This window comes from Sphaerulina musiva (assembly GCF_000320565.1).
Source record: "Sphaerulina musiva SO2202 unplaced genomic scaffold SEPMUscaffold_4, whole genome shotgun sequence".
Classification (NCBI taxonomy): domain Eukaryota; kingdom Fungi; phylum Ascomycota; class Dothideomycetes; order Mycosphaerellales; family Mycosphaerellaceae; genus Sphaerulina; species Sphaerulina musiva.
Genome location: NW_016017386.1, coordinates 1,487,655 through 1,513,083, shown reverse-complemented (window position 1 = coordinate 1,513,083; position 25,429 = coordinate 1,487,655). Strand labels below are relative to the sequence as shown.

Sequence of the window (25,429 nt, the reverse complement as noted above, 5' to 3'; positions counted from 1 at the left end):
TATCAGGTACTGGTATGGTATGCAGGCTGCTGGATGGCATCACCTGAGTTTCCCGCAGTCTACACCCTGCATAAATGAACTGTGTGAACAACCAAATACGAGCGGCTTGCCTGTGAGTTGGCTTGGCACCAACAACCTGACCCTGATTCGGTAGTCTTTACAACACGAGTAGGTGGTCGAGCAGCGGCAATGGCATGCAAAGACATCCAAAGCTGTTATGACCTCCTAGTCAATAGCCATGGCCATGCAAGTGAACCGGCCTGTCACTTGCACACTTGTACCTCATACCTCCTACCACAAAAGTCCGTGGGAGAAACGCGGAGTAGCTTGTAAGGTATATGTACTTTCACATGCAACACCACTACTGTACACGCCTACTGGCGCTACTGCCAAGTGCCAACTCTCAACTTTGACACTTTACATGGTGCGGGATGAGCAAGGATGTCCCACTCGCACGCGGCAGTAGGCTCCAGGTGAGCGGCGTTCATATGGAAAAAAAGGACAAGTCCCGTCGACGAACAGAGCTGCCTTTTGCACAATTCTTGTAGAGTGTCTGTCACTTGGGAACAACATGCATAGGTAAATAATCGAATAATCTGTGCAGTCAGTCGTTTGCCGAGTATTTCTTTCCATCATCCGCATCCTCATCGCAACTCTACAGTACCAGGTAGGCTTACGTGTATCACCAAAGAGATGACCAAGGTTGTCGTGCGGAGGCGACGAGTCGTTCAGTGCGAGGGAGCAAAGGAGTAATTCAGTGAATTGTGGAGTGTGGGTCGCGGGTTGCGGGTACGTCCGCAGAGCCGCATTGACAAGCCCGTCCCGTGATCGCGATCTCTCGCAAGCCAGGAAGGTCGCGAAGTGTCCGGTCTAATCCACCCTTTCACCGGCCTGTTGTCGTAATATCGCTGCCGGCACTGTACTGAACTGCGATCGTCTCTTTCAGTGTCCACTGAGTTTGCGCGCCGATGGACTCCAGCAGGAAGCGCAAGGCGCAAGCCCTCAGCGCAACTCCCACTACCAACGAAGGGAGTGCGACTAAGAAGATTAAGCTGCTGGTACGTCGTCGTCCTATTCCCTGCTCTTTGGTGCGCGTGCTCGTCCGATATGGTCACGATGCGATGTGACGCGAGGCGCGTGGCGGGCGTGTGCGGGCGGTACAGAGGCTGGAGGTGGTGGTGGTGGTGGTGGTGGTTGTCGCGCGGCTCAGGTGGGAAGAGAAGAAGGTCACCGAAGGAGAAGAGGGAGCTACGCGACGGGTTGAAGTGTCGAGCATGGGCGGCATCTTGCTCGCCCACTACTGACCTACCCAAGAGACACCTCCGTCATCAGCCGCACGCACCCAAGGGCCCTGCGAAGAAGCACTTGCTGCACACTCGTGATGGATGCCGGACGCTGACTTGATGCGCCGCGACACAGAACTCGAACCCCAAGCCCTCCGCCGACAGGAGCGTGCTCGCCATCGGCACGAAGCTGATAGCACAGCTGGGCAATGCCACGGACAAAACGTGCGTGCATGTCAGACGACACCTCTCCGGACATACTCCCCGGCTAACCTGTCTGCAGCGGTCGGCCCATTACAGATGCCTTCTTGGAACTGCCCCCAAAAGACGAATTGCCAGATTATTACCAAGTCATTGGGCTACCCATATCCATTGGCATTATCGAGGAGAAACTCCGCGCCAATGCCTACCCAACTGTCAGCGCGCTCGAAAGTGACTTCAAGCGCATGATCCAGAATGCAAAGGACTACAACGAGCCGAAGAGCGAAATCTATGAAGATGCAGAGCGAATACGGAAGCTCATCTACAATTACATGAAGCTGAACAATCCTGCATACCAAGACTCAAGCTACTCAGCGGTCGCCACTCCAGTTCCAGGTCGCACTACAAAGATCACCTTAACGAACGGTGGCCACCATGCCCAGCCTGCTCACGCCACACAATCCAAGCTCACGAAGACTCCTACTCCAGCTCCGCCACCAGCTCCAGCGGTGGTCAAGGATGAACGGGCGAGCAAGGACGACAGTAGCAAACTTCGCCTATCACTTGGACCCAGGGCTGTGGAGAAAGCATCAGAAAAGCACTCCGAGCCACCATCCGATCGCAAGTCATCGATGGCGCCCAGTGCAGTAGACAAAGACGAGGATGAAAGCATGGATTTCACTGGGAAATCTTTCCAGGAAGCGCAGGATATGATTGTGGCTGAGATGATTCGTTACACTGATGACGAGTGCGTTTGTCACAATCACGCAGACGAAGGTTTTCTGTGCTTTTGACTAACACTTGTGCAGAGGACTCGAGATTTTCACCCCATTCGTCTACTTGCCCAGTAGGAAGCTGGAAGATTACTACAGGTTCATCAGGCATCCAGTATCGCTGAAGAGCGTGCAAAAGCGGATACGTGGACAACATGGCAGAGACCCTCCAACTGGCATCTCCGATTTTAAGACATGGGATGCCTTCGAGCAGGAGGTCAGCTTCATTTGGCGCAATGCGCGTGACTACAATCAGGATGGGAGCGCTATTCACGAGCTCGCTGGCGAGCTTGAGGTATGCTTCGCCCGCAGTTTGACTTTTGGCGCATCTGCTAATTTGCCTCCAGGCACACTTCAAGTCACGATTGGCAGAAGCGAAGGAGCTTGTCAAGGAGCCGCAAAGCACGCGTATCAAGTTAGGCGGTCCACAACCTCAGACGAAGTCTGGCATTGCGCTCAGCCTGTCGCAGCAGCCCCGTGCTTCACCTGGTCCTAGCACAACTGTGGACAGTGACGCACCAGCACACCAACGGAATATGGTTACGGCTGGAGTGAACGGCTCTAGCTCGCAGCCCATTGCACGACCTGCTGCTAACCTTAATGGCTTTGCACGGCAATCTTCGCAAGGGCCGATCAGACCACCAAGCAGTGGTCAAGCAGGCAGTCCGGTCAAGAACGAGAAGCTGGCAACTATGTCACCTGCCCCCCGAGTGGGCGCACCAGCTACGCCGCAGCCCACGACGAATGGCATGATGCCCCCTCCAATGACTCGCGCCCCGAGTGGCAACTCATTCGCAGCTCAGGCTGTGCCCCCAGTCAACAGCTATTCCTATACCGCGCCTTCACTTCTACCGCCTACGGCCATTCGAGCGTATCCTGCATCAGAAGCTTTACTGCCTCTGGTCACGCTACACACGCACCCTCATCTCAAAGTTGCGAAGCCGTTCAGTACGGAGGTCACACCGCACGCGTCACTGTCTCAAAACAGCGCCACCATCACGCTCCCAGCGGCGCACTTCTTCTTGCAAATACAACCCACCATATCACGAGAGGTTGCCTTGAACCGAGCTTACAAAATCTTTGTCACTATGAATGGTACTCGGCTTACGCAGCGAGATACGACCTACCATCAAGACAGCGGGAGGCGCACACACTCGTACGATGGGAACTTGGCTCATGGTGTCAACCGCATAGAGATTGAGGTTGCTGCTGAAAAGACCAAAGATCATGGAGACGGAAAGAGACTTGACATTGAGAAGGTCACTGTGTTCGCTAATCTGACTAGGCCGTGAGAAGATCGCTATCGTTCAGGTGGTTGGGAACGATTATACTACGACGGAGACGAGATCTCTAAGAAGTGGATACGAATCCCCACTTGGGCAGCTTGCCTTTTTGCAAGAATTCTTGGTCAGCTTAGGTGAATCTGTGCGACCAGCTTGAACCTTCAATGTTGTCTCAATCGCCTTGCTTGTCAATTACATGATTTTCCGAGAGGCAGATAGCGATCAGGTTGCTCAGAGACGAAGTCTTGGCAGATAGCGGCGAGTCGAAGAAGAAGAGGAAGAGGAAGGAGTCGGAAGACGATGGCCATAGAGAAGACGAAAGCTGATAGAAACCTGGACCACCGGCCTTCGATAGAGCGTTCCGACCTGAACATACTTACCGTGCCAGGACGCCTTCAGAGTGGCTCAAAGTTTCACCGAACTTTCCGCGGGAGCGTTGAGCAACGCGCACGAGCCGATAAAAGTCATTGCGGAGGCGAAACACGCTGACTGCGGGCCAATCATCGATGGATCGGCATCGAAGTTGCTGATAGTGAAAGGGTATCGCTGCTCGCAAGCGCCAAGAAAAGGAACTTGGACGTGTTGACTCTCTGGATTTGTTGCCAAGAAGCAACTTTCTGGCAGGAACTTTTTGGGGAGAATGACGGATCCATTACACGATAGCGATCAAAGGAATGACAAGGAAAATCAGAGGCCTCGAACCGCTCAGACATTGCTGAGAACCATGATCCTTTTTTTGAGAATTTGGGATACACTATGCTTGCGGCGCAGTAGTCTCGAGGGACTTTATGAGTTGTAGCTAGAGTAGAGCATTCATTGTATTGATGAGCTCTCTATTGTAGGTCCCTTAGCAACGTCCAAATTTACTCTCGATGATCAATTCCCCTTCGCCAACAACTTTTGCGTCCCGTCACGCGAGCAACGATGTATATATACATGTACGTACAGGTAGTCTCTCATCCATACTGCCGAGCGGCCACCGACTACCTTGCCCAGTCAAAGAGATCAAGATGCATTCCATGATTGATTACGACTCATCCTCCTTCCTTCCCTCCTCACCTTTCCCCTGTGCAGCTCTACTGTCTTAAGTACCTAAGTCAGGAAGGTAGGTAGGTATGTAGCACAGGCTTTGAGCAACACCAATTAAGTACATCTAAGGTACATGAGTAGATAGGTATCTACCTTGCAATGAATGCAATCCAATGCCTTCAAAACTACATAGCGGGTCGATCTTTGTATGTATGCGTGTGGTCAATCAATTTTGCATGCAAAGCTAGGTAGCTAGAAACTTCAAACTCTTAGGTAGCGTTCGTTCGTTCGTTCGTTCAGTCGACGACTTAGGGGAGATCAAAAGAGAAAAGCCGCAAACACGCACTTATGCACGCATCTTCGTGCTTCTTTTCTTCTTTTCTTCTCCCCCCGAATTCAAAATCTCAGGCATGCATTCTCGCACTTCCTGGTGGGTGTTTACGGGTGAAGGCATCATCATCATTGAGTGCGCTCACAACGAGGAGATGTACACAAGGTTGTGCAGCTGTTACCAGAGCGCTGAGCAGCAGCGGCTTCCAGGGAGGGGGTCTGGCCGGGCGGAAGAGTGGTTCTGATGGGATAATACGAGATTGTGGTGTGAGGGGGACTGGATCTGACGTCTGGGCTTGAGATGGAATTGTGTTTCTGTGTGGGGAAGTCGGAGGGGGAAGGAGTGGCGCCATTCCTGACGGTAGACCAGGAGATTGAAACCTCATGGCTCGTGGGAGCCGGCCGATGATGAGCAATCTGATCAGGGCGATTTCTACGCGTATGCTGGTTTGTACGACGAGATCTGGTCTTGTGCCCTCTGGATTCCGAGATCGATATACTAGTGGTGTAGGGATACACTGCCGACGTATCGCTGCGGTAATCCGGAGAGGCGGCATGAATGTTCTCGACGGATGAACTTGAGGTCCTCCCTGGACGAGAAAAGAATTTTGGGATGAAGGGAATGAGTTGGCGGTCCAAAGGATTCAAAGCGGCGTGCTCCACGCTGGCAGAGGATGTGGTAGCGTTGGCATACGTCGAGGGCGCCAGACCAGCTGAAGTCATGCCACTGAGGACAGTGGAGACCATGAGAGCTTTGATGTGCACCATATCTGCTGATGATGGCCAAGGCTTGGCTTCGGTAAGGTAGATGTAGATGTGGATGTAGAAGGAGGCAGAGCTGGACAGCGCAGCCAAGCGTGTCCTCGTACCGAAGCAGCCACCTCTGCGATATCGAGTGCGATGTCGACTGCTCATGGGAAGCAGATTCTTGCATTGAACCGTGACCGTGGTACATCTTTCCAATGCGGAGACCAATCAGCGAGCTGAAGCTGACATACGGAAAGCTTCGCAAGCATCTAAATATCTGATGATCAATAAGAGTGCAAATGCACAGGCATTATTGGTTCATACGACAGAGTACCATGGACAGAACAAATATATTATCCTTTCTTGATCCCGTCGAACGGGCGACTCCGCCTGGGGTTGCTGTGGAAAGAATACATAGATACGGTGCTTGGTACGGGTAGGTCTCAAACCTTGACTGACGCCTAGTCATCCACGATTCGGGACAAAAGTGCAAAAATGGTGGGCCAGGGAGCCGGAGAGTTGAATATAATGTTTGTCGTTCGGATGTGCTCTGTAAGACCATGCCTGGGCATGCTGGAGCCGATCATATCTCATTTTCCGTCTAAGAAAGTCCATGCTTCCTCTCTATTAATCACGCCAGTAGCGGTTTCAGCAGGCTGTGCATGAACGCCTATGCCATGTGTCATGTCTCGTGTCTATCGTGTCTCTTCACCCTTATATCCGCCTCGCTGATCAGAGCGCAAGCACGGCATCATCATTCAAGTCTGTCACCACTGCAGGCGTAGTTAGGGGTCTGGCCCGACTTGCCACGCCAATCAGCTCCGTCCAGATGTACAGCATTACTTGTTCCGCCATTTGCGTAGTTCGTGCTACTGCGAGCCATGGCCACCTTTCAGGACAGGGATATCTCCAAAAAGCGTTGGTCTAGGTAGGACATTGCCCCCCACAATGTGCCCTGCTGATTCATCAGCCAGCGCTGCTAGTTCCCGACGAAGCCGCTGCTGTAGTTGAACGAAGACTCATCACCATATCCACCACGAGCTCTATTCCCCTGAAATTGGCCACGATCCTTGTTCTGCTTCTCTTTTTGCACTACACTAAACTTGCCCCCCATGGCTTGCGCCTCCGCGACTGAGCGCGTCAGACTGGCGAGGAGAGATGTGAGATGAACGTCTTCCTGTTCTTTTTCGCTGGCAATCTTCAATGGAGTTGATGTGTTTGGCGCGTCGAGGCTCTGCTGAGTGTGCGGAGGTGTAAGAAGTGGCAGGCGCGAAAGCACAGAGTTAATACTGCGCAATAGCTGGTAATTGGTGCCGTCTGCGGGTGACACAGTCGACGAAGCATCGGTAAGGTAACTCTCCGGCTGACTAGTCAGGTATGTCCGGAGGAGAGTGATGCGCTCGTTCAGCATCTTGATCCCATTTATTTTAGCTTGGAGAGAGGATATGAGCTCGTCGTCCTCCACCGACAATGCGCTTGCAGGTGTGCCATTCGCCTCGCTTTCTTCGTCCTTGGCCTTTCCTTTTCCTTTCAGCTTTCCCTTGGCGTCTTTGGAGGTTCCCGGAGATGAGTCTGCGCCGGTCTTTACAACAGCAGTGGCACTACCACCGCCCTTGGCCACAAAGTCCACACCGATCCGCTCAGCGTCATTTGTTTCGACGTCATATGCCAGCTCTCTGAATCTGACGTTGTTCTCCGTCTCTTCGACTGACTCGTATAGGCTGATGGGCAGCTTCCCGCCCTGTAGGCTGTCGACCATTTCCGGGTGGAAGAGGAGCAGCATGACGTTGTCTGACCCCGTGATATTCTTCACTTGCTGCAAGAGCGGAAGATGTGGCGGTTGAGGACCGGAAACGGGGCCGAGGGCGAAGAGCGCAACAAGGTCTAGCGCAGGCTCCTTGTGCACTTCCTTGTACATATCTAGTCGGGTGTTGAACCACTCGGCATCCAGGAGCACGTCGTCCGAGGTATCTTGCGCGAGCTTGCACTCAAACGCAATCTCGAGCGTGTAATCGCGGCCATTCTGCTGCCCGAGGATGGCACCCACCGCGGGGCCGTCTTGTTGGCGAATCGAGTGCCGAGTGATGTAGTCGGAAATGGTGAGCAGCGTGAGGGGATGTAGCTGCACGTTGAGTGATGTGTTGGGTCGGCCTGGTATGACCAGTGGGTTCGATGTGTCTTTTGCCGCCATAACGACGTCGTCGTCGCCGCCGTCGTCAGCGATCTGGCGTGGTATCGTGTTGTGTTGGTTACAGGGGGAAGAAAGAGGGGAAGAGGAGAAGATGTTTGGAGGATTGCCTCGTACGAAGCTCGATGGAAGTGATGGAAGTGAAGCTTGATCACCGCCAAGCGATGGGAGACGCGACTATGACACGAGTACAACCTTCCTCAGTGGGGAGATGGTTTGGCTTTGCCTGCGAATGCTTGGCGTCTGTTACCTCACTGCCGAGAACACTACATGTACCCTCCATCGCAGACTGCAGCGCACCTCATTGTACATTGCCATTGACGATCAGTACAATGCCTTCCGCCATCAATCCGCTCCCGGTGCTCCGAACAGTCGCCTTCCGCCCGCGACTAGCTGTTGCTCGCCGCAGCAATGTGGTTGTGGGAGTCTCGCGGCGCACTTTTGCAGACAGCAGCAAAGACCTGCCCAAAGCCGAAGGCGAGAACGTGGGACCCAACATGCAGCAGGCAGAGCATGTGAGCGAGGAAGCAGCGAAGATGGCCAAGATCCAGGGCGGCAAGGGACCAGATATCGAGGGCCAGGGCACACCTGTGCAGGATGTGAGTGGCTGTCCTTGATCAGGCAGGGAGGACGTGTACTAATTGATTGATGCCAGATCTTGAAAGAGGAGAAGGAGACACGGAAGAATGCGCCTCAAGTCATGAAGGACGATGCGAAGGCCGGCAACACAACTAAGCCTCACACTCAAACACGACAGTTCTCGACGTATGCACGTAGACGACTCGAAGTGGAATCTTCATCATATGCGCCTCCAGCAATCGAACAGTCCTTTGGTACCACTGCTGCCGCCGACTACAGCGCCTCCGCCTCTGCCGAGATTGACACCTCCGAGCCCAAAGGCCACAAATTCCCGCTTCCACCCCTTCCTCTTCCTCGGGAACTGGTGAAAGATCACAGGTACGACCCAGTCGTCACTCAAATTACCAACCTGCTCATGAAAGACGGCAAGAAGTCCAAAGCGCAGCGCAACATGAGCGTCATCCTCAACATCCTCCGAACCTCCCCAGCTCCCACATACAACCCCAATCGGCCCTTGCTACCTGGCGCACCGCCTGCATCACATCTCCCTCTGAACCCGGTCCTGTACCTTACACTTGCCGTGGACAGTGTCGCGCCTCTCCTTCGCATCCGATCACAGAAAGGTGCGGCGGGTGGTGGTGTGGCATTGCAAATTCCAGTACCGCTGGGGTTGCGACAGAGGAGACGGACGGGGTTCATGTGGATTTTGGACGCAGCGAGCAAGAAGAAAAGCAGGGGCAGTGGCAACGACATGTTTGCGCAAAAGGTTGCTGAAGAGCTTATTGCCGTTGTCGAGGGAAGGAGTGCGGTGTGGGACAAGAGGACGGGGGTGCATAAGCTGGCTACCACTGCGAGAGCGAACTTGAACTACAGTATGCGTGGGAGACGTTAGGCCCACGTAGCACACAGGACAGGAGAGAAGGCAGTGACAGGGTGACATGTACGAATGTATACATAACTTGGCATATTTTCTCCCCGGCTCGTCTCGCAGAGTGGACTCCTTTCTGGCAGAGACTTGGCCGTGGCACCAGTCGCTTAGATGGCTGTGTGATGACAATGAATAGTGGGGTCATTCCATCCTTCGTCGCTCCGTAGCCCGATTTACGTCGGCAAGGCAAGTCGACACGCCAGTACCTCCTAGGTTTCTACATGTACCTTGGCCTCATCACTCTTCCGACCAAATCCTACCTTTCAAGCGCTGTCCGTTACCGAAGAAGACACACATCAGTTCCCGACGCCCACCTCAGGCCCACTGTTCGCACATTGTAGATACTCATCATACCGTACCTCCTCGTTACAGTACCTCCTAGTGCCTGAGGTATGCAATCACATGTCGATCAATGGAGGTGTAGGTACTTTAGGCAAAATTCACTACGATCTGCAAATGCCAAGTGCCAAGCTCTACTTCTGACTCGCTTCCGTCGTCCTAGGAGGTACTCTCTCCATCGACCTCAGTTACACCCAAGTCCATATGCCTTCTTTCTAGGAGGTAGTACAAACACTACTGAGAAACAAACAGGACAGTCAATGCGCTTCGGCCGCGTGATGACATAGATGTCGGAAGCTCTGAAACTTCCCACCCCTGGAAGATGTGACGCCAGTGATATAGTGAGGTGGGTACAGTATACAACCAGCCGCGAGCGAGCCGCCCTTTTTACCCCATGTCTTCTCCGCATCTCCAGGAGAAACTCCATCTTGCACTTTCACTACGCAGCCAATGAGAAGCACGAATCGACCCGAACAGACGCCATCATGCCTGCATCCGCCACGGATACTGCCTTTACTCTGCACCACCATACTCGATAGCCACCACACGCCTGACACGCCGACCGGGATGGCCTAGAAGGGAATGCCGAGATCCGTGTTCCCTTCTTCTGCCAGTATGATATGAGTGCTTGTGCGCCCGTCTGTCGTGCCTTTTTTCTTGTGCCATCGACATTCGCTGGACGACATGGGCAAACCATTTTACGGCCTGCGAGGCACTCAGCTCAACATCGCCATTGCCGTGGTGGCTGGTGTGGACTTTGCTCTTTTTGGCTATGACCAGGTATTTACATTTATATATATATATATAACCTTTTTCGATGCATGTTCGACGACGACTAACACAGACGTAGGGTGTCATGGGTATGACAGCTTTCCGTTTCGAGCAATCCTTTGAGGGCTATTCTTCTAACACTCGATCACAATGCAGGCGGTTTGCTCACTTTACCCTCCTTTCTCAAATACTTTCCCGAGATTGACACAGCCAACCCCGGCCGGACCGGTCGCACCGCCAGCGAAGTGAGCAACATCCAGGGCATCACTGTCGGCGCCTACACCTTGGGTTGTTTCTTTGGCGCAGTCGCAACCATATGGCTGGGCAACATCCTGGGACGGAAAAAGACCATCATGGTCGGCAGCATTATCATGATCATCGGCGCCGTCCTCCAAGCGAGCTCGTTCGAGCTGGGCCAGCTCATTGCTTCGAGATGGCTTACCGGGTTCGGCAATGGCATGAACACCAGCACCGTGCCCACGTGGCAATCGGAGACGTCCAAGTCGCATCGAAGAGGTCAAATGGTGATGATTGAGGGTTCCCTCATCGTCTTTGGTGTCATGCTGAGTTATTGGATCGATCTGGGCTTCAGCTTCTTGGAACCCAGTACCATATCATGGCGCTTTCGTAAGTACAACTGACGTCCACAAGCAGAGTTGATGCTGATTTATGTGCTTCGTAGCTATCGCCTTCCAGATCATTCTTGCTCTATTCATCGTTGCTCTGATCCCAGGGCTGCCTGAGTCACCTAGATGGTGCGTGAACTGCTGACAGTAGCTTATTCTTCTCTTGCTACAGCACTAACGTACACCACAGGCTCGTCTTGAAGGGAAGAGACGCAGAGGCCATCCAGGTCCTCAGTGCACTCGATAACACTACCGAAGACGATCCCAAGGTGCAGCAGGAATTCAGGGCCGTCAAAGACACGGTCTTCGAAATGGCCCGAGGAAGTTTCACAGACTGCTTCAAATTCAACCGCAACCGCAACTTCCATCGAACTTTACTGGGTTACGTCAATCAGACCTTTCAACAAGTCAGTGTTTCTGCTGTTCATCTTACATGTGAACGGTCGTCAGAGTACTAATCAACCTCAACGACAGATCTCGGGAATCAACATCATTACGTATTACGCTGTGAGTACAGCCTCGCCGCATCCTGTACATGTATATAAGACCTCTAATCCTCTTGAACCCAGGCGACAATTTTCGAACAAAGCATCGGACTATCTCCCTTTCTCTCTCGACTCCTAGCAGCACTCAACGGCACCGAGTACTTCCTCGCCTCCTTGATCGCCATCTTCACCATCGAACGAGTGGGCAGACGAAAGCTCATGCTCTTCGGAGCAATTGGCCAAGCATGCTCCATGGCAGTTTTGGCCGGGACGACTTCCATTCCCAACACGGATCCTCGACATGTATCGGCAGGAATTGCAGCTGCAGTTTTTTTGTTTGTGTTTAACAGTTTCTTTGCGGTCGGCTGGTTGGGCATGACTTGGTTGTATCCTGCTGAGATTACGGTACGGTCTCCTTTTTTTTTGTTATGTTACACTGCACTTTCAAATTGTGTGATGAGACAGCTACTAATCCAAACACTCGCAGCCGCTCGATATCCGAGCTCCAGCAAACGCCATTGCAACTACAGCAAATTGGATCTTCAATGTAAGTCTCTCTCTCTCATCAGCCCTACCCCCAGTTCTCCCCCCAAACCCATCGACCAGGAACTGACCGTCTAAATTTTTCATAGTTCATGGTCGTCATGGTCACGCCAGTGGCATTCGCCAATATCCAATACAACACGTACACCGTCTTCGCCATCATCAACGCCTTCATGGTGCCGTGCGTATACTTTTTCTTCCCCGAAACCGCCTACCGCTCTCTCGAAGAAATGGACGAAATCTTCCACAAAGTCCATGGTTGGCAAGGCGCTTTTACTGTCGTCAAAGTCGCTAGAGAGAAACCGAGACGATATGGAAAGAGAGGCGAGTTGCTCATTCCGTATGAGGATACTGAGGAGGCGAGAGAGGTGGAACACCGGAGGAGAAGTTCGGTTGTTTCTTCGACGACGACGACTAGGCCGCAGCAGTTGTTGCGGAGTAAGGGTGGGGGAAGAGATGGTGGAGAGGAAAGTGCTGCGGAGAAGGTGGAACATGTTCGTAATAGTAGTAGTGGGGGAGAGGAAGAGAAGAAGTCGTCGTCCTAGGTAGTGGGAAAACGAAATGCCACACAAAGTCAATATCCAGTAAAGTAATTCTTTTTTGACGTTACTCCTTCCTAAGTAAGGTAAGGTAAGGTACCTACAGTTCATCACATCTCAATCCACCTCGCCATCCACACCTCCACAATCTCCTTCGCCTCATCCACCAACCCCATATCCAACAACAACTGACTGGTACCCCTCACAGCACTTTCCAACGCCGACCAAATCCACGCATGCGTAAAACTCGTATGTTCACCAACAAACACGCTATGTTTCTCCGTATGAAAATACGCAGGCAAATATAAATCCTGTTGATCATGTGTCGGGTCACACCAAGCACCCGCTTGGAATTCGTCGTGTTCCCAACAAATTCGATCGTATTCTCCTGTCCATTGCTCGGCGGCGATGGGGCCGTGGATTTCGACCATGGCGCGTTGAACGTGTGCGACGTGTTGTTCTTCGGTCATGGAGCCGACTGAACGGGCTCCGACTCCGGAGATGTAGGTTCCTAAGAGCACGCCGGGGCCGGTGGAGTTGAGTTTGTAGGAGGGGTAGCAGACGCTGCTGATTTGGGGGAGATTGGTGGAGCCGCAGCCGCCGAGGATGGGGTGGGGGAGATGTTCCCAAAAGCGAGTTTTGTAGTGCAGAGCGACTTTGCAGGAAGGGTCGTAGTTGAGGCGTTGGATGGCGCGGTTCAAAAGGCTGGTGTAGGCGGGAAGAGTCCAGAGGCGGACTTTGCTAAAGGGGACGGCGACGACAACGTAGTCGAATTCTTGGGTTTCGGGGACGCGGGAGAAGAGGTTGTCTTTGGTGCGGTACTCGACGGAGATTTTGCTGGTGCTTTCGTTCCAGTGGAGACCTTGCACGGTAGTGTTGTATTGGATGCGGCCTGCGACGGCAGGGGTAAAGGCATGCGGGAGGCGAGAGAGGCCTTGGTCGATGGTTCGCCACTCCGTCGCGGAAAAGTAGACGGAATCGTACGCCCAGGAATCACCCGAGTTGGAAATGTCGTCCACTTGGTCGGTGATGTTGGCGTTGATGCCCAGTTGGTAATTCAGGTAGCCCGCTTCGCTGAAGTGGAAATATCCATTGTCCACGCTCCATTTGTGCGCTTTGTACACGTTGGTTGCGATGGCGCGGAACGCTTCCCGATCCAAACCCTGCCACTCATCGTATGCTGCCGACGCTTCTGCCACGGCGGTGGCATTCGAGTAGGTCAGGTTCGCATTGTCGGCGTATGCAGGATTCGCGGCGACTTCTGCTGCGCCGGGAATGGTACCATCGGGTCTGCGCTGAGAAGTGGTGGCGGGGTTGTTTGCGGCACTCTGGATCCATTCGATGAACTTTACCTCGTATTCCGAACTGTTGCCGTTCTGCTTGTTGAGCACATCGGCAAGCTGAAAGACCATTTGATGGTCGTTGATTTGGATCGTCTCTGCAGGATCCTCGTATGTCACACTGACGGGGAAACGCATGGGTCCCATCTCTTGATACTGATAATCGCTGGGCTTGCTACCGTTCAAATACGACGTATGCACCCGGCCGCCGATGCGATTGCTGGCCTCGATGATTTTCCAGTTGTGAAAGCCGACGCTTTCGAGTAGGTGGGAGGTCATCAAACCAGACATGCCGCCACCAAGGATACCGATGGTCTTGGACTTTGCTGCCGCAACAAACACTTCATCAGGCTGCTTCTCTTGTAGATATGCAACGCCATCGAACCATGGGCCCTCGGCATCCATGATATCTGCGGCCTGGGTGATGTTAGTGCAATTGTTTGATGTGGGATGAGCATTCCGTTCGCTTACCGCAGTCCATCGCTTTTGTTTTCTCGACTTGACCTGGATTGGTGACGAGCGTCCAATCAGGGTCTCCCCGGAGAAAGCATGAAGGCATCCTCCCGACGTGATGTCCTTTGGTGGTAGCCAGACGAATCTGGTCGGTCTCTGGTCCGAGTGTAGCTCGTGCCGTTTCGCAAGCGGATGTGCCCCGACATGAGTTCTGCCGAGAGTGTGGTGGCATTCGTCAGAAGAGACGACTTCACATGGACCATAGTGAATGGACAGCTCGCCGTCTAGCGGAGTGTTATATGTGATCTGCACATTGTGCATACCACCAGCCTCTGCTACGATGCCATCTGCGAAGGAGAGTGTGGATAGTGGGGTAGCAGTGGCAGCTACCGCAGTGGCGAGTCCAAGAGTGAAGATGAGTGACCTGGATGCCATCTTGGGCTTGGCGTATGAGAGCCCAAATAACTGACCGCTGGACTGCAACAACACTTACTCAGGGGACACCTACAAGCATATCTTATAGCTTTGTGTGGCGATGCCATGGCTAGAAATTCCCATGCAGAAAAAAAGACCGTTGCGGCTGCCCGGCCAGGCCAGGCTTATCCTACGCCTCAGCCGGCAGTAGACACACATATCTCGACGCCATACACACATGGCGCGTCAATCACCGCCCTTTTAGGGAGTTGGAAGAGGTACCTGCTGTCAGATAAGCGACCGCTGTATGGGTATCCATCGTCCCTTTTCGCCTATCACCGCAGGATTTGCTTCCTCTCGGGCAGCCCTACACGGCGGCGGTATTCCTGAGGGGCAGTGGAGTCGGAGGCATCATGGTCCGAAAATCTTTGCTTCCGACACTCGCAACGGAGCAATGATGATGGTGGTGGTGATGATGATGATAAATGATGATTGTCCCCATCGACGCCGTGTGCTGATAGCAGCTTCGGAGGTTGCTGAGGAGGCAATTCGCTGAGCCTGGATGCGGACGCCTTGGCAGCACAATTTTCATAACAGGTACGACTGCCGGTGCAGCGATCCAGCAGCCTCTGTACCCTTGATCGGGACGTGAGCTGCCTTTGGAGGTTAGTCACAGCGTACGAATACTAGCCTTATTACAATACAGTGTCACAGCAAAGGAAGTTGGGTAACATCGGGCTCCCACTAGGAGGTATCGTTGTTTAGCATATCCCAATCAGGTTCAGGGGAGATACTGAGCCGAATCACTGAGCGGCCATTACACGCCATCTCAGTGTCTTTTCTTTCTTCCTGTAGCGCGATAAATATAATCAATAATGGGGCCCTGAGAGAGGGGGGGGGGATTGCTCGGAGGCTTCCGCGTGGAGCTCCGTTGCATCACCGTGCAGCAGTCAGATAAAGACCAGACGAGATATCATGTAAGGTACTCCTTTGTCAGTGCAATCCATCTGTAGTAAGATATTGTACAGTACAGGATGTCCTTGTACATGTCTCCTCCAATAAGGTGATTAAAGCAAAATTGACAGGACTTCAATCGTGAGATGAGGTGAGCTTGTTGAAGGTTTGATAGTGTGTTGCTTGCTCGGAGTCTGCCGAAAGATTCAATGTCACGTGCCTCATGTTTACCCGAGTCACGAGTATCTCCATTTCCATCTGAACTCTCTTGATTGCCGCGAACTTCAGCGAAATCATCCTCACCAACTGTACGCATCCCCGCAGAAATGGCACGAAATGCAGAAAAGTCGCAGTCGATGCTGTTCCGCTTTCGGGCGCAACAAGCCGCCGATCTAGGCATCGTCGACATCAACCGGACCAAGCGACCCAAGGCCATTTCGCAGCAGGAAAACATTCAGACGTGTGAACGATGGCGAGGCCAAGTGCTCAAAGAGATCAGTCGCAAAGTCTCCAAAATCCAGGACCTCGCCTTGAGCGACTTCCAGATCCGCGATCTCAACGACGAGCTGAACAAGCTCTTCAAGGAGAAATGGCAATGGGAGATGCGCATTCGAGAGCTGGGCGGACCCAACTACATGCGGGGAGGCGGGAAAGTCACAGATGATGAAGGACGGGTGATTGATGGAGGCGGTAAAGGCTATCGCTACTTTGGGCGAGCGCGAGAACTGCCTGGCGTGAAGGAGCTGTTCGAGGCTGCCACGCAGAAGCCGGAGAAGGAAGTGAAAGAGGCGAGACAGGATCTGCGGTTACGCGTGGATGCTTCGTACTATGGCTACAATCTGGACGAAGAGGATGGCACGTTGCTGCGGTATGAAGCGCAAAAGGAGCAAGAGGCGTTCGAGGCGCTCGCGTCGGAAGCGGACACTGCAGATGGAGACTTTGAACCTTTGCCTGGCGACGCAGGAGATGGAGTTCTGTGGAAGTTGCCTACTGCAGAAGAGGTCGAGACCGAGTTGTTGGAAAGGCGAAAGCGAAAACTACTGGACAAGCTATGAGTGCGTAGTGAAGCAGTTTTCTCTTCGCGCAACGCCTATCGCACTCGAGGACAAGCACACCGGTTGGCAGGCTGTGATTCTGTTCTTGCACGACTCAGTGGGCAAGAGTGACGAAGTTCTTGTCGATGACAGAACGCACGCGGCCAACCTGATTGCGCTGATAGCTGTCTTCGGGCTATCATGCAATTGAAATGGCCGGTGACCCGCTGAAGCGGCTGGCATAGAAATGTAACGATCCTGCAAACCCGCTGTCTGGCTTATAGGACTTTACATGCATCTCAGCCCCGAGTTTTGCAAATCAGCAAACATCACACGGGGCAGTAGGACTACCTGCTGCATGTCATATTCCCGAAGTTATGTGACACACCAAAGGCGTACCATGGACCCAGACACAGGTAGTCGCATGCTCTGTTGCACGCACAGGTGCGGGAAGCATCGCAACATACATGCATTGCAGGCAGTGTGCATTCAGGAGGATCTGGTCTCGTGTATACCGACGAAGAAGAGCCCCCGGAATTCTCCAAGGATACCTATTTACGAGGTTACCCTGTAACTCAGCATACCTGGTAGGTAATTCCAGAGTCCAGACATGACGTGGGCCGATGCCTCGGCTTTATGTACTGCATCTGGTGCATCTGATAAACCGTCTGCAGTGCAAGGTATAAGTGGGAGCTCTTCGGACGAGGCTGGTGGTTACACAGTGAGCTATCATAGGCGAAAGTAGTCGTAGCCGTTTACTACTAGTATATGGCCTGGTCTTCTGATGTCTACCTTGCCTGTCAAATGGAGATGGATTCTCGAAGGAGCGTCAGCGTCAGCATCGTGGTGGGAGGATTGTCTAGATCTCTTCATTCCAGCCGATCCGACGCTACGGCACATAGAAAGGCACACATAAATGCCTCGCGCTTGTGTCGAAAATCACGCATGCGGCATACCCTATTTCTCCCCCACTAGAGCTAGTGTCGTTTTCTACCACCACCGCCCGGCACCATCTACCACCTCACCTCTGGTCGTTATTGTTATTGTTGTTGTTGGCAAAATTGCACAGCCTCGACACAGCTTTCCCCACGCCTTCACTCTCACACTACTCTCGTTCTCGCTCGCCATCGTGGCGGAACTCTCGAATCTCTTTGTCAACGACAATGCACATCCACATACGTACACAGGGCACGTGGTCGACATGCCTTGTCATCCTCTACTCTATCTCTCTCGCTCTCACTGTGTCTCTCTCGTGTTAGTGCTGCAGCTCTGCTGTTGAACATATAGAGCTCTCTTTCTTTCCTGCTTTCCTTTCCTTCTTTGCTCTCTCTCCCTCTCTCTCTCTCTCCCTCTCCTTCACCCTCTTCCTCTTCCTCTCCCTCCCCCTCCCTTCCTCCCCCTGCCATTGTCTGCCGTTGACCTGTGTAGCACTCAATGGCCAACAGCACAATGGACGACGCCAAAACGTACACAGTCGCCACAAGCGAGCTGGAGCGTGTGACAAGCAATGATAGAGGACGCGTCACTTACGCCGCCGATGTGCGTGTACGTCGTACGAGTACAGGCCGACTGGAGCGAGGACGCGGTGGAAGTCACGCCAGGTCAAGATCGAGAGACTCTTCCATGTCGATACGAACCAATCGAAGAAGTCTCGATCCCAGCATCATCCTTCCACCACAATTCAGAACTTTGTCCTTCGGCATTGAAGAGAGTAAACGAGAGAGTCTCGTGCCACGCAAGAACAAGAAAGCTGCTGCTGCGAGGCCGAAAAGCAAGAAGCAAGCCGCACAGGCCGAAGTCGAGGACAGCGACTATCACAAGGTCACCAGAGAGAGTCTCCTCCAGCGCTTTGCTTCTTCTCGCCTGAATGGTCTGACTAGCTCCGCTGTGGCACAACAGCTCAAGACTGTGGGTCGCAACATCCCTTCTCCGCCCCCCTCGCACTGGGTACGTCAAACTCTGGGCTACCTTTTTGGTGGTTTTGGCACCATTCTCTTCACATGTAGTATTCTGGTGTTCATTGCTTGGAGGCCACTGGGGGATCCCAACCCATCGGTCTCGAACCTTGCGCTCGCCATTGTCTTGGCCGTGGTCTGGGTTGCACAAGCCGCTTTCTCCTTCTGGCAAGACTTCTCGTCCTCGCAGGTCATGGCCTCCATCTCTCAAATGCTACCCGAAGACTGTATTGTGCTACGCGATGGCGAGCAAGTCAAGGTGGACGGCAGGGACGTGGTTCCGGGAGACATCCTCAAAATCACCATTGGCAACAAGCTTCCAGCAGATTGTCGTTTCCTGGAAGTCTCATCTGATGCTCGTTTCGACCGATCCATTCTCACGGGCGAGACTGTGCCGCTCCTCGCTTCTGTCGACTCCACAGACGACAACTACCTCGAGACAGCTTGTATTGGACTTGCGGGAACCCACTGTGTGTCAGGCAGCGCTTGGGGTCTGATTGTCGAGACTGGCGATCGAACCATCTTTGGCCGTATTGCCAAGCTCACAAGCACGCCAAAGACTGGTCTCACGCCGCTACAGAAAGAGATTCTCTACTTCGTGGGCATCATTGTCGGCCTCATGCTGACAATGGTGCTCATCGTCATTGGTGTTTGGGCCGGCTGGCTTCGCAAAGACCACCCCGATTGGATCAGTGTTCCCATGCTCATCATCAGCTGTGTTTCTGTTGCCGTGAGCTTCATTCCTGAGGGACTGCCCATTGCAGTCACTGCTTCCTTGACCATCACTGCCAACATCATGCGCAAGAACAAGATTCTCTGCAAGAGCCTGAAGACCGTGGAGACACTCGGAGCTGTCAATGTCATCTGTTCCGATAAGACAGGCACATTGACCAGAAACGTGATGACAGTCACCGATTTTCTTGTGGGCAAGACTTCGATGTCTGCTTCGGATGCACCTGCTCGTTACCAGACATGCGAGGGCCTTCGTCAGCTGGCCAATGCCTGTGCCATCTGCAATGATGCCGAGTTCGTTGCGTCCACCATGGATCAACCCATTGCGGACCGCAAAATCAACGGCGATGCGACCGACTCCGCTATACTGCGTTTCGCCGAAGGTATGAACATGGTCTCGGAGATTCGCAACAGCTGGCGCTCCATTTTCAAGGTCGCATTTAACAGCAAGAATAAATTCGCCATCACCATTACCAAAGGAGAGACGTCCCCTGATCCACTACTCGTCATGAAGGGCGCTCCGGATATCTTGTTGCCACGCTGCTCGTCCTACATCGATGTCGATGGCTCTATCCAGAAACTCTCCGAGCGAGATATGAAGACACTGGAACGCATGAAAGATTACTGGTCCTCGCAGGGCAAGCGTGTGATCCTCTTGGCCGAGAAACCGCTCAAGGATCTGCCCTTCAATCCTGTGGAACAACCTCGAGAATACGAACGTGATATCTTGGGCCGCGCAGCTGGAGATCTGATTTTCTGTGGTCTCGTTGGTATCGTGGACCCACCGCGGCCAGAAATCCCAGAAGTGGTCAGAACGCTCCGAGGCGCCGGTATTCGCGTCTTCATGGTCACTGGTGACTTCAAGCTCACGGCCCAAGCAATTGCCGCGGAGTGCGGTATCATCACTTCGACTCCTCGCAACACCGACGATGTGACGCACTTGGCCTTTGACGAGGGTTTCCTCGAGAGCGCAGGCATTGTGAGTGAAAAGTCGGTTGAAGATATCAGCAAGACGAAATCGATTGTGCTCTCTGGTTCGGATATCGAGACTCTGGACGAGTCCATGTGGACCAAACTCAGCTTGTACGATGAAATTGTATTTGCACGCACCACTCCCGAGCACAAGCTCAAGATCGTTCGCGAACTGCAGCATCGCGAACTCACAGTCGGAATGACGGGCGACGGAGTCAACGATGCGCCTTCTCTCAAGGAAGCCGACGTAGGAATTGCCATGGGATCAGGAAGTGACATTGCCATCGAAGCCGCCGACATGGTCCTCCTGGATTCATTCGCCGCGATTGTCGAAGCAGTCAAATATGGCCGCGTCGTCTTCGACAATCTCAAAAAGACCATCTGTTATGTCCTACCCGCAGGCTCCTTTAGCGAATTCTGGCCCGTCATGACCAACGTCTGCTTCGGTCTCCCACAAATTCTCTCGAGTTTTCTCATGATTATCATCTGCTGCTTCACCGACTGCGCTGCCGCCACCGCACTCGCATACGAGAAACCCGAAGCAGACGTACTCCTCCGCAAACCTCGAGATGCGAAAAAAGACCGTCTGGTCAATGGGAAACTCATCTTGCAAGCATATGGTTTTCTGGGGATCATCATGTCCGTCACTTCCTTCGCCATGGCTTACTGGCACGCGCAACGTCGCGGAATCCCCTTTTCTACTCTCTGGTTCGGATTCGGAGTGCCCCCGGTAGGAATGAGTGAAGATCGATATTTGGATATTCTCAATACCTCCAGTTCCGTATATTTTGTCAATCTCGTCGTCATGCAATGGTAAGAAGTTTTCCCCCTCCTTTCCCGCCTTTGCAGTGTATTTTTTCATTACAAGACTCCTCCTCCTCCCCCCTCCCCTCAAAACCACTTACTTTCTTTCTTCTCTCCAACGCACCAAACTAACACAAAAAAAAATCAGGTTCAACCTCTTCGCCGTCCGCACCCGCCGCCTCTCCGTTCTGCAACACCATATGAATTGGCTCTTACTCCCCGCCATTGCTTTCGCTCTCATTTTCGCAATCTTCTTCCTCTACGTGCCGAAATTCCACCATGTACTTCAAACGGCGATTATTCCGGCCGAGTATTGGTTTTTTCCCATGGCGTATGGAATGAGTATTTTGTTGTTGGATGAGGGGAGGAAGTTTCTTGTGAGGAGGTATCCGAGGAGTTGGGTTGCGAGGATTGCTTGGTGAGGAGGAGAAAAAGGGGAGGGGGAGTTGGGGAGGGAGGGAGCTGTGAGAGAAAGAGAGAGAAACTACATATATACCAGAGTATATATATATATATATATACATTTGAACGACAGATACTTTTTCTTTTCTTGCAAAAGCTATCTCTCTCTCTCGTCTGTACATATTGATGACTGACTGACTGCTCCATGGCTGTTGTTTTCACTTTTTGTTCTTGTTCTTGTTCTACGCCCAAAACAAAAAAGGGGGAGAAAAAAGTCCTGAGCGGATAAAATGATCCTCTGGGCCTGCCTGCCTGCCTGTCCGCCTGCCTGCCTGTACAGATACGGCTTAATTCACTTCCCCATCTCGAGAAGCTAGGTGCGTAGAGTAAGTAAGTAAGTAAGTAGTAATCTCGCAACAAAATGGCTTGAGAAAAAAAAAAGTTTCTTCTTCTTCTTCTTCTTCATCTTATTTTTCAAACCCTCCCCCCATTCCTCACCAACGCCACACTCTGCACAAATCCATTCCGATTATCATCAAAATACGCCTCATCCCTTCCATTCACAGTAATCGGAAATCTCGTCCCCACCGTATTCAAATTATACACACTCACTCCATTTCCCCCTCCCCCTCCATTTCTTTCCTCCAAACTAAAAATCCGACTCTGACATCTCGACCCTTCACCCTGATTCGAGCATGTAGTATTATAATTCAAAAAAAACGAATACAACCCGGCTCCATAGATGAGAATTTCTTGCGAGTCGAGAATGCGCAAGCCCCAGCCGTTGGCGGCGGGAATGACTGTGAGATTTCCTGGGCGCGAGTCGATGATGGTGGAGTTGGGGAAGGAGGGGTCGGAGAGGGAGGGGACGGTGGGGAAGGGGTTGCGGGCGTTGGGGTTGGGTTGGTAGTAGGCTGTTTCGGTTTGGATTTGGCCGGCGTAGACGGCGCGGGCTTGGGCGAATTGGTATTCGTAGCGGACGTGGCTGTGGGAGGGGGGAGGTTAGTGATGATGGAAAATGAGAAGGGAAGAAAGGGAAAGGGGAAAAAAGGGAAAAGTTTACTCACTGTTCAACACCGGTACCGACCATCCAGACAGGCCCTTGGGATTGATCGAGAAGTCCACGACCTGCATATACAGTAATTTGCGTCAAAGTGGCATCCTCAATATCGTGATCTGCCACCCATAGCCAGACATTCTCGAGATAGAGACCCGTCGATCCCTTGGTAATATGCATCGACAAATATCCCGAGATGCAGTTCTGGTTGATCTGACCGGGTGTGACCGTCTGATTGGGTGTCTTGGGACAGTCTTCGACGAGGAGCTTGGAGCCTGCGAAGCCTCCGATGCGAACATGCACATCCCAAAGTCCCGTCGGTGTCCCGGTTGGGGCGACGAGATTGTACTCGATCAGGACGGCACCTTTCTGCTGGCCTTGCGTGGAGACGATAGTGTCGGTCCACTCGATCGAGCCTTGCTCGCCTGGCTTGCCAATTTGAACGACAGGCTGCGGATTGGACATGTCGTTGAAGAAAGCGCCCGAAGACATGATGACCGGATAGCTTTCGCCCACAATCTTCGATCCACAGGGAATGTAGATGGTGTCGGTCACCAGATAGTTTCCATGGTCCAGGTAGAGGACCTTGTTTTGGCTCTGAGCAATGTTGATCGCATTTTGGAGAGCTTTCGTGTCGTCTGTTCGTCCGTCACCCGTGGCGCCTGCGGTCCTCGCACTCAGGAAGGATGAGTACGGCAGACTCTCGTACTGAGGCTTTGATCGTTGATAGTACTTGCCGTCCCTCTGAAGGAGTGTCGAAGGTCGAACATTGGGAGTGAGGGACTGCTGCACTCGATTTGGTCCCGATGGTGTGTATGCATTACCCTCGATGTAGCCAGCAATGAGACTTGTGCTGCCCACTCGAGTTCCTTCTGGACCGCGGATAGCAACGGAAACATTACTAAAGCTGACGTTTTCGAGGATCAAACTGCCTGCAGCAGGTGGCTGAGAAGTGGCATCTCGTCCGGTGAGAATACCAACATTGGTGTTGGTGATGGTGGAGTCGAGCATTGTGACGCTCCCAACGCTCAATGCACCGCTGCCGCCCGAGCTCATATTCAGGCCGAGAGTGCAGTTGTCAATATTAATGTTCTGGTATGTCCAGCCCCAGTCCCAGATCTGATTGATGGCCGTCACGCAGCCTTTGAATGTGAGGTTCCGCACAGTGAATTGCTGGTTCCCCCAGTTGACGCCGTAGAGCCCACCCAAGAAGGTGAGATCATTCATGAAGCCACCCGAGCCCGATTCGATGAACAGACCCTGATGTTGTGTGCCCGGCGCAGTACTCATATTGAACACCATATTCTGGAGAGAAGTTGCTTGTGCAGTCGGCCAGTGAAGTCCTGTGATAGCATTCGCCGCAGGAACCAAAGTAGTATCAATGATCAGGTTCCGAATCTGACGCCAGAACACGTTCGTGGAGCCATATCCGAGCTGGCCAGTGTTGCCGTACGGGTTACTATCGATGACGCCCAAGCTGCCGGCAAAGGTGGAAAAGGCACGGATGGTGGGTGTACATCCCGACTTGGGATTGCCGATGATTTGCGTGTAGTAGTAGTCGATGATGGAGCTGTTGACCATGTAGACACCGGTGGGAAAGTAGACGACTGCGGGCGTGACGGTGGAAGAGGCACAGGAGCCGGGAGCACATCGATTCCCACTGGAGATGGCACTGTTGATGGCGCTGGTATCGTCGGTCTTGCCATCTCCCACTGCGCCGAAATCCTTCACATTTCGAAATACCTGGTATCCGGAGGGGTTGGAGTTGAAGGCTGCAATGCCTTGATGTTTCGCAGTCTGCAGCCAGTAATCGTCACAGCTATTCACTAATGTGGCCTGCGTGACATCCACAATCGGTGGTACCGCAGTGATTTCGATTTCGATTCTGTACTGCTGGGGAGTCACTCCCTTGTATTCTGTCCAGAGGTTGAAGGTCTGTAAAGCCTGTTGCGCGAGCTGCACGCATGCCTGGATCAGGAGAAGTTGTGCATGGACAGTGCTGCCCACGGCGGCACTGCACAAGAGCAGAGTGTGTAAGAAATGCATCGTGTAAATTCTCAAGAATTCATATTCGGATAGAAAACGAAAAAGAAGCAGAAAAAAAAGACAGCACCGACGACAGTCCTTATACCAGCGACAACAACGAGTGAGTGAAGCTGGGAAAGTCAGCAGCATCCAGCAGAGGCGAGTGACCACGTCTGAAGAGGCTTGCTGGAGCGGCAAAGCCGTTGTCTTCAGCCCGGCCTGTCGTTCAGCTCCCTTACCTCACGGTCCTCACCCATGATATGCCACCGCCATCGTGACCGGCCGCCAGTCCCGCCACGATTCCCCATGAAAAAGGGCAAAGGGCGCAGATCTACGGCACAGTGCGCATGGATGGCATTGGATGGAAGGGAAAAAAGGAAATTTGACATGTCAGCGCCACGGAAACAAGCGTTGGAGTTTCCCGCCAGGATACGGAGGTACGCACACGACCGTTATTTGAGACTCTGAGAGAGGCGTCTTGGCGTCAGAGGCATGTGAAGTCTGGGAACAGCAGCCACTCGGTTGATTGCCACACCTCAGCCCTACATTACTACGCAAGGGCCCCTCGGAAAAACGAAGGCACTAGATCGATATAGCACGTATAACCTAATCTTACAAGCAAGTCCAAGTACGGAGGTAGCGA

General features: G+C 52.7%; 9 protein-coding genes across 9 annotated transcripts; 5 read left to right on the top strand and 4 right to left on the bottom strand.

Moving 5' to 3' along the window:
• Nucleotides 1–312: 312 nt before the first annotated feature.
• On the top strand, nucleotides 313–4,350 carry SEPMUDRAFT_148843 (Bromodomain-domain-containing protein). The gene is made up of 6 exons (XM_016905182.1): nucleotides 313–596; nucleotides 678–1,058; nucleotides 1,420–1,508; nucleotides 1,567–2,232; nucleotides 2,294–2,552; nucleotides 2,605–4,350. The coding sequence occupies exons 2-6, from the start codon at nucleotides 969–971 to the stop codon at nucleotides 3,547–3,549; spliced, it is 2,049 nt and encodes a 682-aa protein (XP_016761718.1). The 5' UTR covers nucleotides 313–596; nucleotides 678–968; the 3' UTR covers nucleotides 3,550–4,350.
• A 678-nt stretch (nucleotides 4,351–5,028) lies between these two features.
• SEPMUDRAFT_155859 (uncharacterized protein) lies at nucleotides 5,029–5,814 on the bottom strand (the record flags this gene model as incomplete). The annotated part of the gene is made up of 1 exon (XM_016907646.1): nucleotides 5,029–5,814. The coding sequence occupies one exon, from the start codon at nucleotides 5,812–5,814 to the stop codon at nucleotides 5,029–5,031; it is 786 nt and encodes a 261-aa protein (XP_016761717.1).
• Nucleotides 5,815–6,041: 227 nt separating this feature from the next.
• Nucleotides 6,042–7,837, bottom strand: SEPMUDRAFT_132861 (uncharacterized protein; the record flags this gene model as incomplete). Its single annotated transcript, XM_016902517.1, has 1 exon — nucleotides 6,042–7,837. The coding sequence occupies one exon, from the start codon at nucleotides 7,835–7,837 to the stop codon at nucleotides 6,626–6,628; it is 1,212 nt and encodes a 403-aa protein (XP_016761716.1). The 3' UTR covers nucleotides 6,042–6,625.
• A 288-nt stretch (nucleotides 7,838–8,125) lies between these two features.
• SEPMUDRAFT_163268 (ribosomal protein S7) lies at nucleotides 8,126–9,480 on the top strand. The gene is made up of 2 exons (XM_016908043.1): nucleotides 8,126–8,433; nucleotides 8,490–9,480. The coding sequence occupies exons 1-2, from the start codon at nucleotides 8,167–8,169 to the stop codon at nucleotides 9,303–9,305; spliced, it is 1,083 nt and encodes a 360-aa protein (XP_016761715.1). The 5' UTR covers nucleotides 8,126–8,166; the 3' UTR covers nucleotides 9,306–9,480.
• Nucleotides 9,481–10,189: 709 nt separating this feature from the next.
• SEPMUDRAFT_148841 (MFS monosaccharide transporter) lies at nucleotides 10,190–12,689 on the top strand. Its single transcript, XM_016905181.1, has 9 exons — nucleotides 10,190–10,460; nucleotides 10,531–10,540; nucleotides 10,608–11,078; nucleotides 11,134–11,206; nucleotides 11,268–11,484; nucleotides 11,552–11,584; nucleotides 11,647–11,967; nucleotides 12,050–12,109; nucleotides 12,195–12,689. The coding sequence occupies exons 1-9, from the start codon at nucleotides 10,365–10,367 to the stop codon at nucleotides 12,648–12,650; spliced, it is 1,737 nt and encodes a 578-aa protein (XP_016761714.1). The 5' UTR covers nucleotides 10,190–10,364; the 3' UTR covers nucleotides 12,651–12,689.
• On the bottom strand, nucleotides 12,690–14,907 carry SEPMUDRAFT_148839 (L-amino-acid oxidase). The gene is made up of 2 exons (XM_016905180.1): nucleotides 14,456–14,907; nucleotides 12,690–14,401 (listed from the first exon to the last, which is right to left on the bottom strand). The coding sequence occupies exons 1-2, from the start codon at nucleotides 14,870–14,872 to the stop codon at nucleotides 12,755–12,757; spliced, it is 2,064 nt and encodes a 687-aa protein (XP_016761713.1). The 5' UTR covers nucleotides 14,873–14,907; the 3' UTR covers nucleotides 12,690–12,754.
• A 1,199-nt stretch (nucleotides 14,908–16,106) lies between these two features.
• SEPMUDRAFT_148838 (Isy1-like splicing factor) lies at nucleotides 16,107–17,571 on the top strand. The gene has a single exon (XM_016905179.1). It carries the CDS (start codon nucleotides 16,132–16,134, stop codon nucleotides 16,858–16,860), a length of 729 nt encoding a protein of 242 aa, XP_016761712.1. The 5' UTR covers nucleotides 16,107–16,131; the 3' UTR covers nucleotides 16,861–17,571.
• An 891-nt stretch (nucleotides 17,572–18,462) lies between these two features.
• On the top strand, nucleotides 18,463–21,724 carry SEPMUDRAFT_42019 (calcium ATPase; the record flags this gene model as incomplete). The annotated part of the gene is made up of 2 exons (XM_016908853.1): nucleotides 18,463–21,311; nucleotides 21,451–21,724. The coding sequence occupies 2 exons, from the start codon at nucleotides 18,463–18,465 to the stop codon at nucleotides 21,722–21,724; spliced, it is 3,123 nt and encodes a 1,040-aa protein (XP_016761711.1).
• A 185-nt stretch (nucleotides 21,725–21,909) lies between these two features.
• On the bottom strand, nucleotides 21,910–25,085 carry SEPMUDRAFT_64659 (glycoside hydrolase family 55 protein). The gene is made up of 3 exons (XM_016909686.1): nucleotides 25,026–25,085; nucleotides 22,772–24,917; nucleotides 21,910–22,689 (listed from the first exon to the last, which is right to left on the bottom strand). The coding sequence occupies exons 2-3, from the start codon at nucleotides 24,805–24,807 to the stop codon at nucleotides 22,179–22,181; spliced, it is 2,547 nt and encodes an 848-aa protein (XP_016761710.1). The 5' UTR covers nucleotides 24,808–24,917; nucleotides 25,026–25,085; the 3' UTR covers nucleotides 21,910–22,178.
• Between the last annotated feature and the right edge of the window lie 344 nt (nucleotides 25,086–25,429).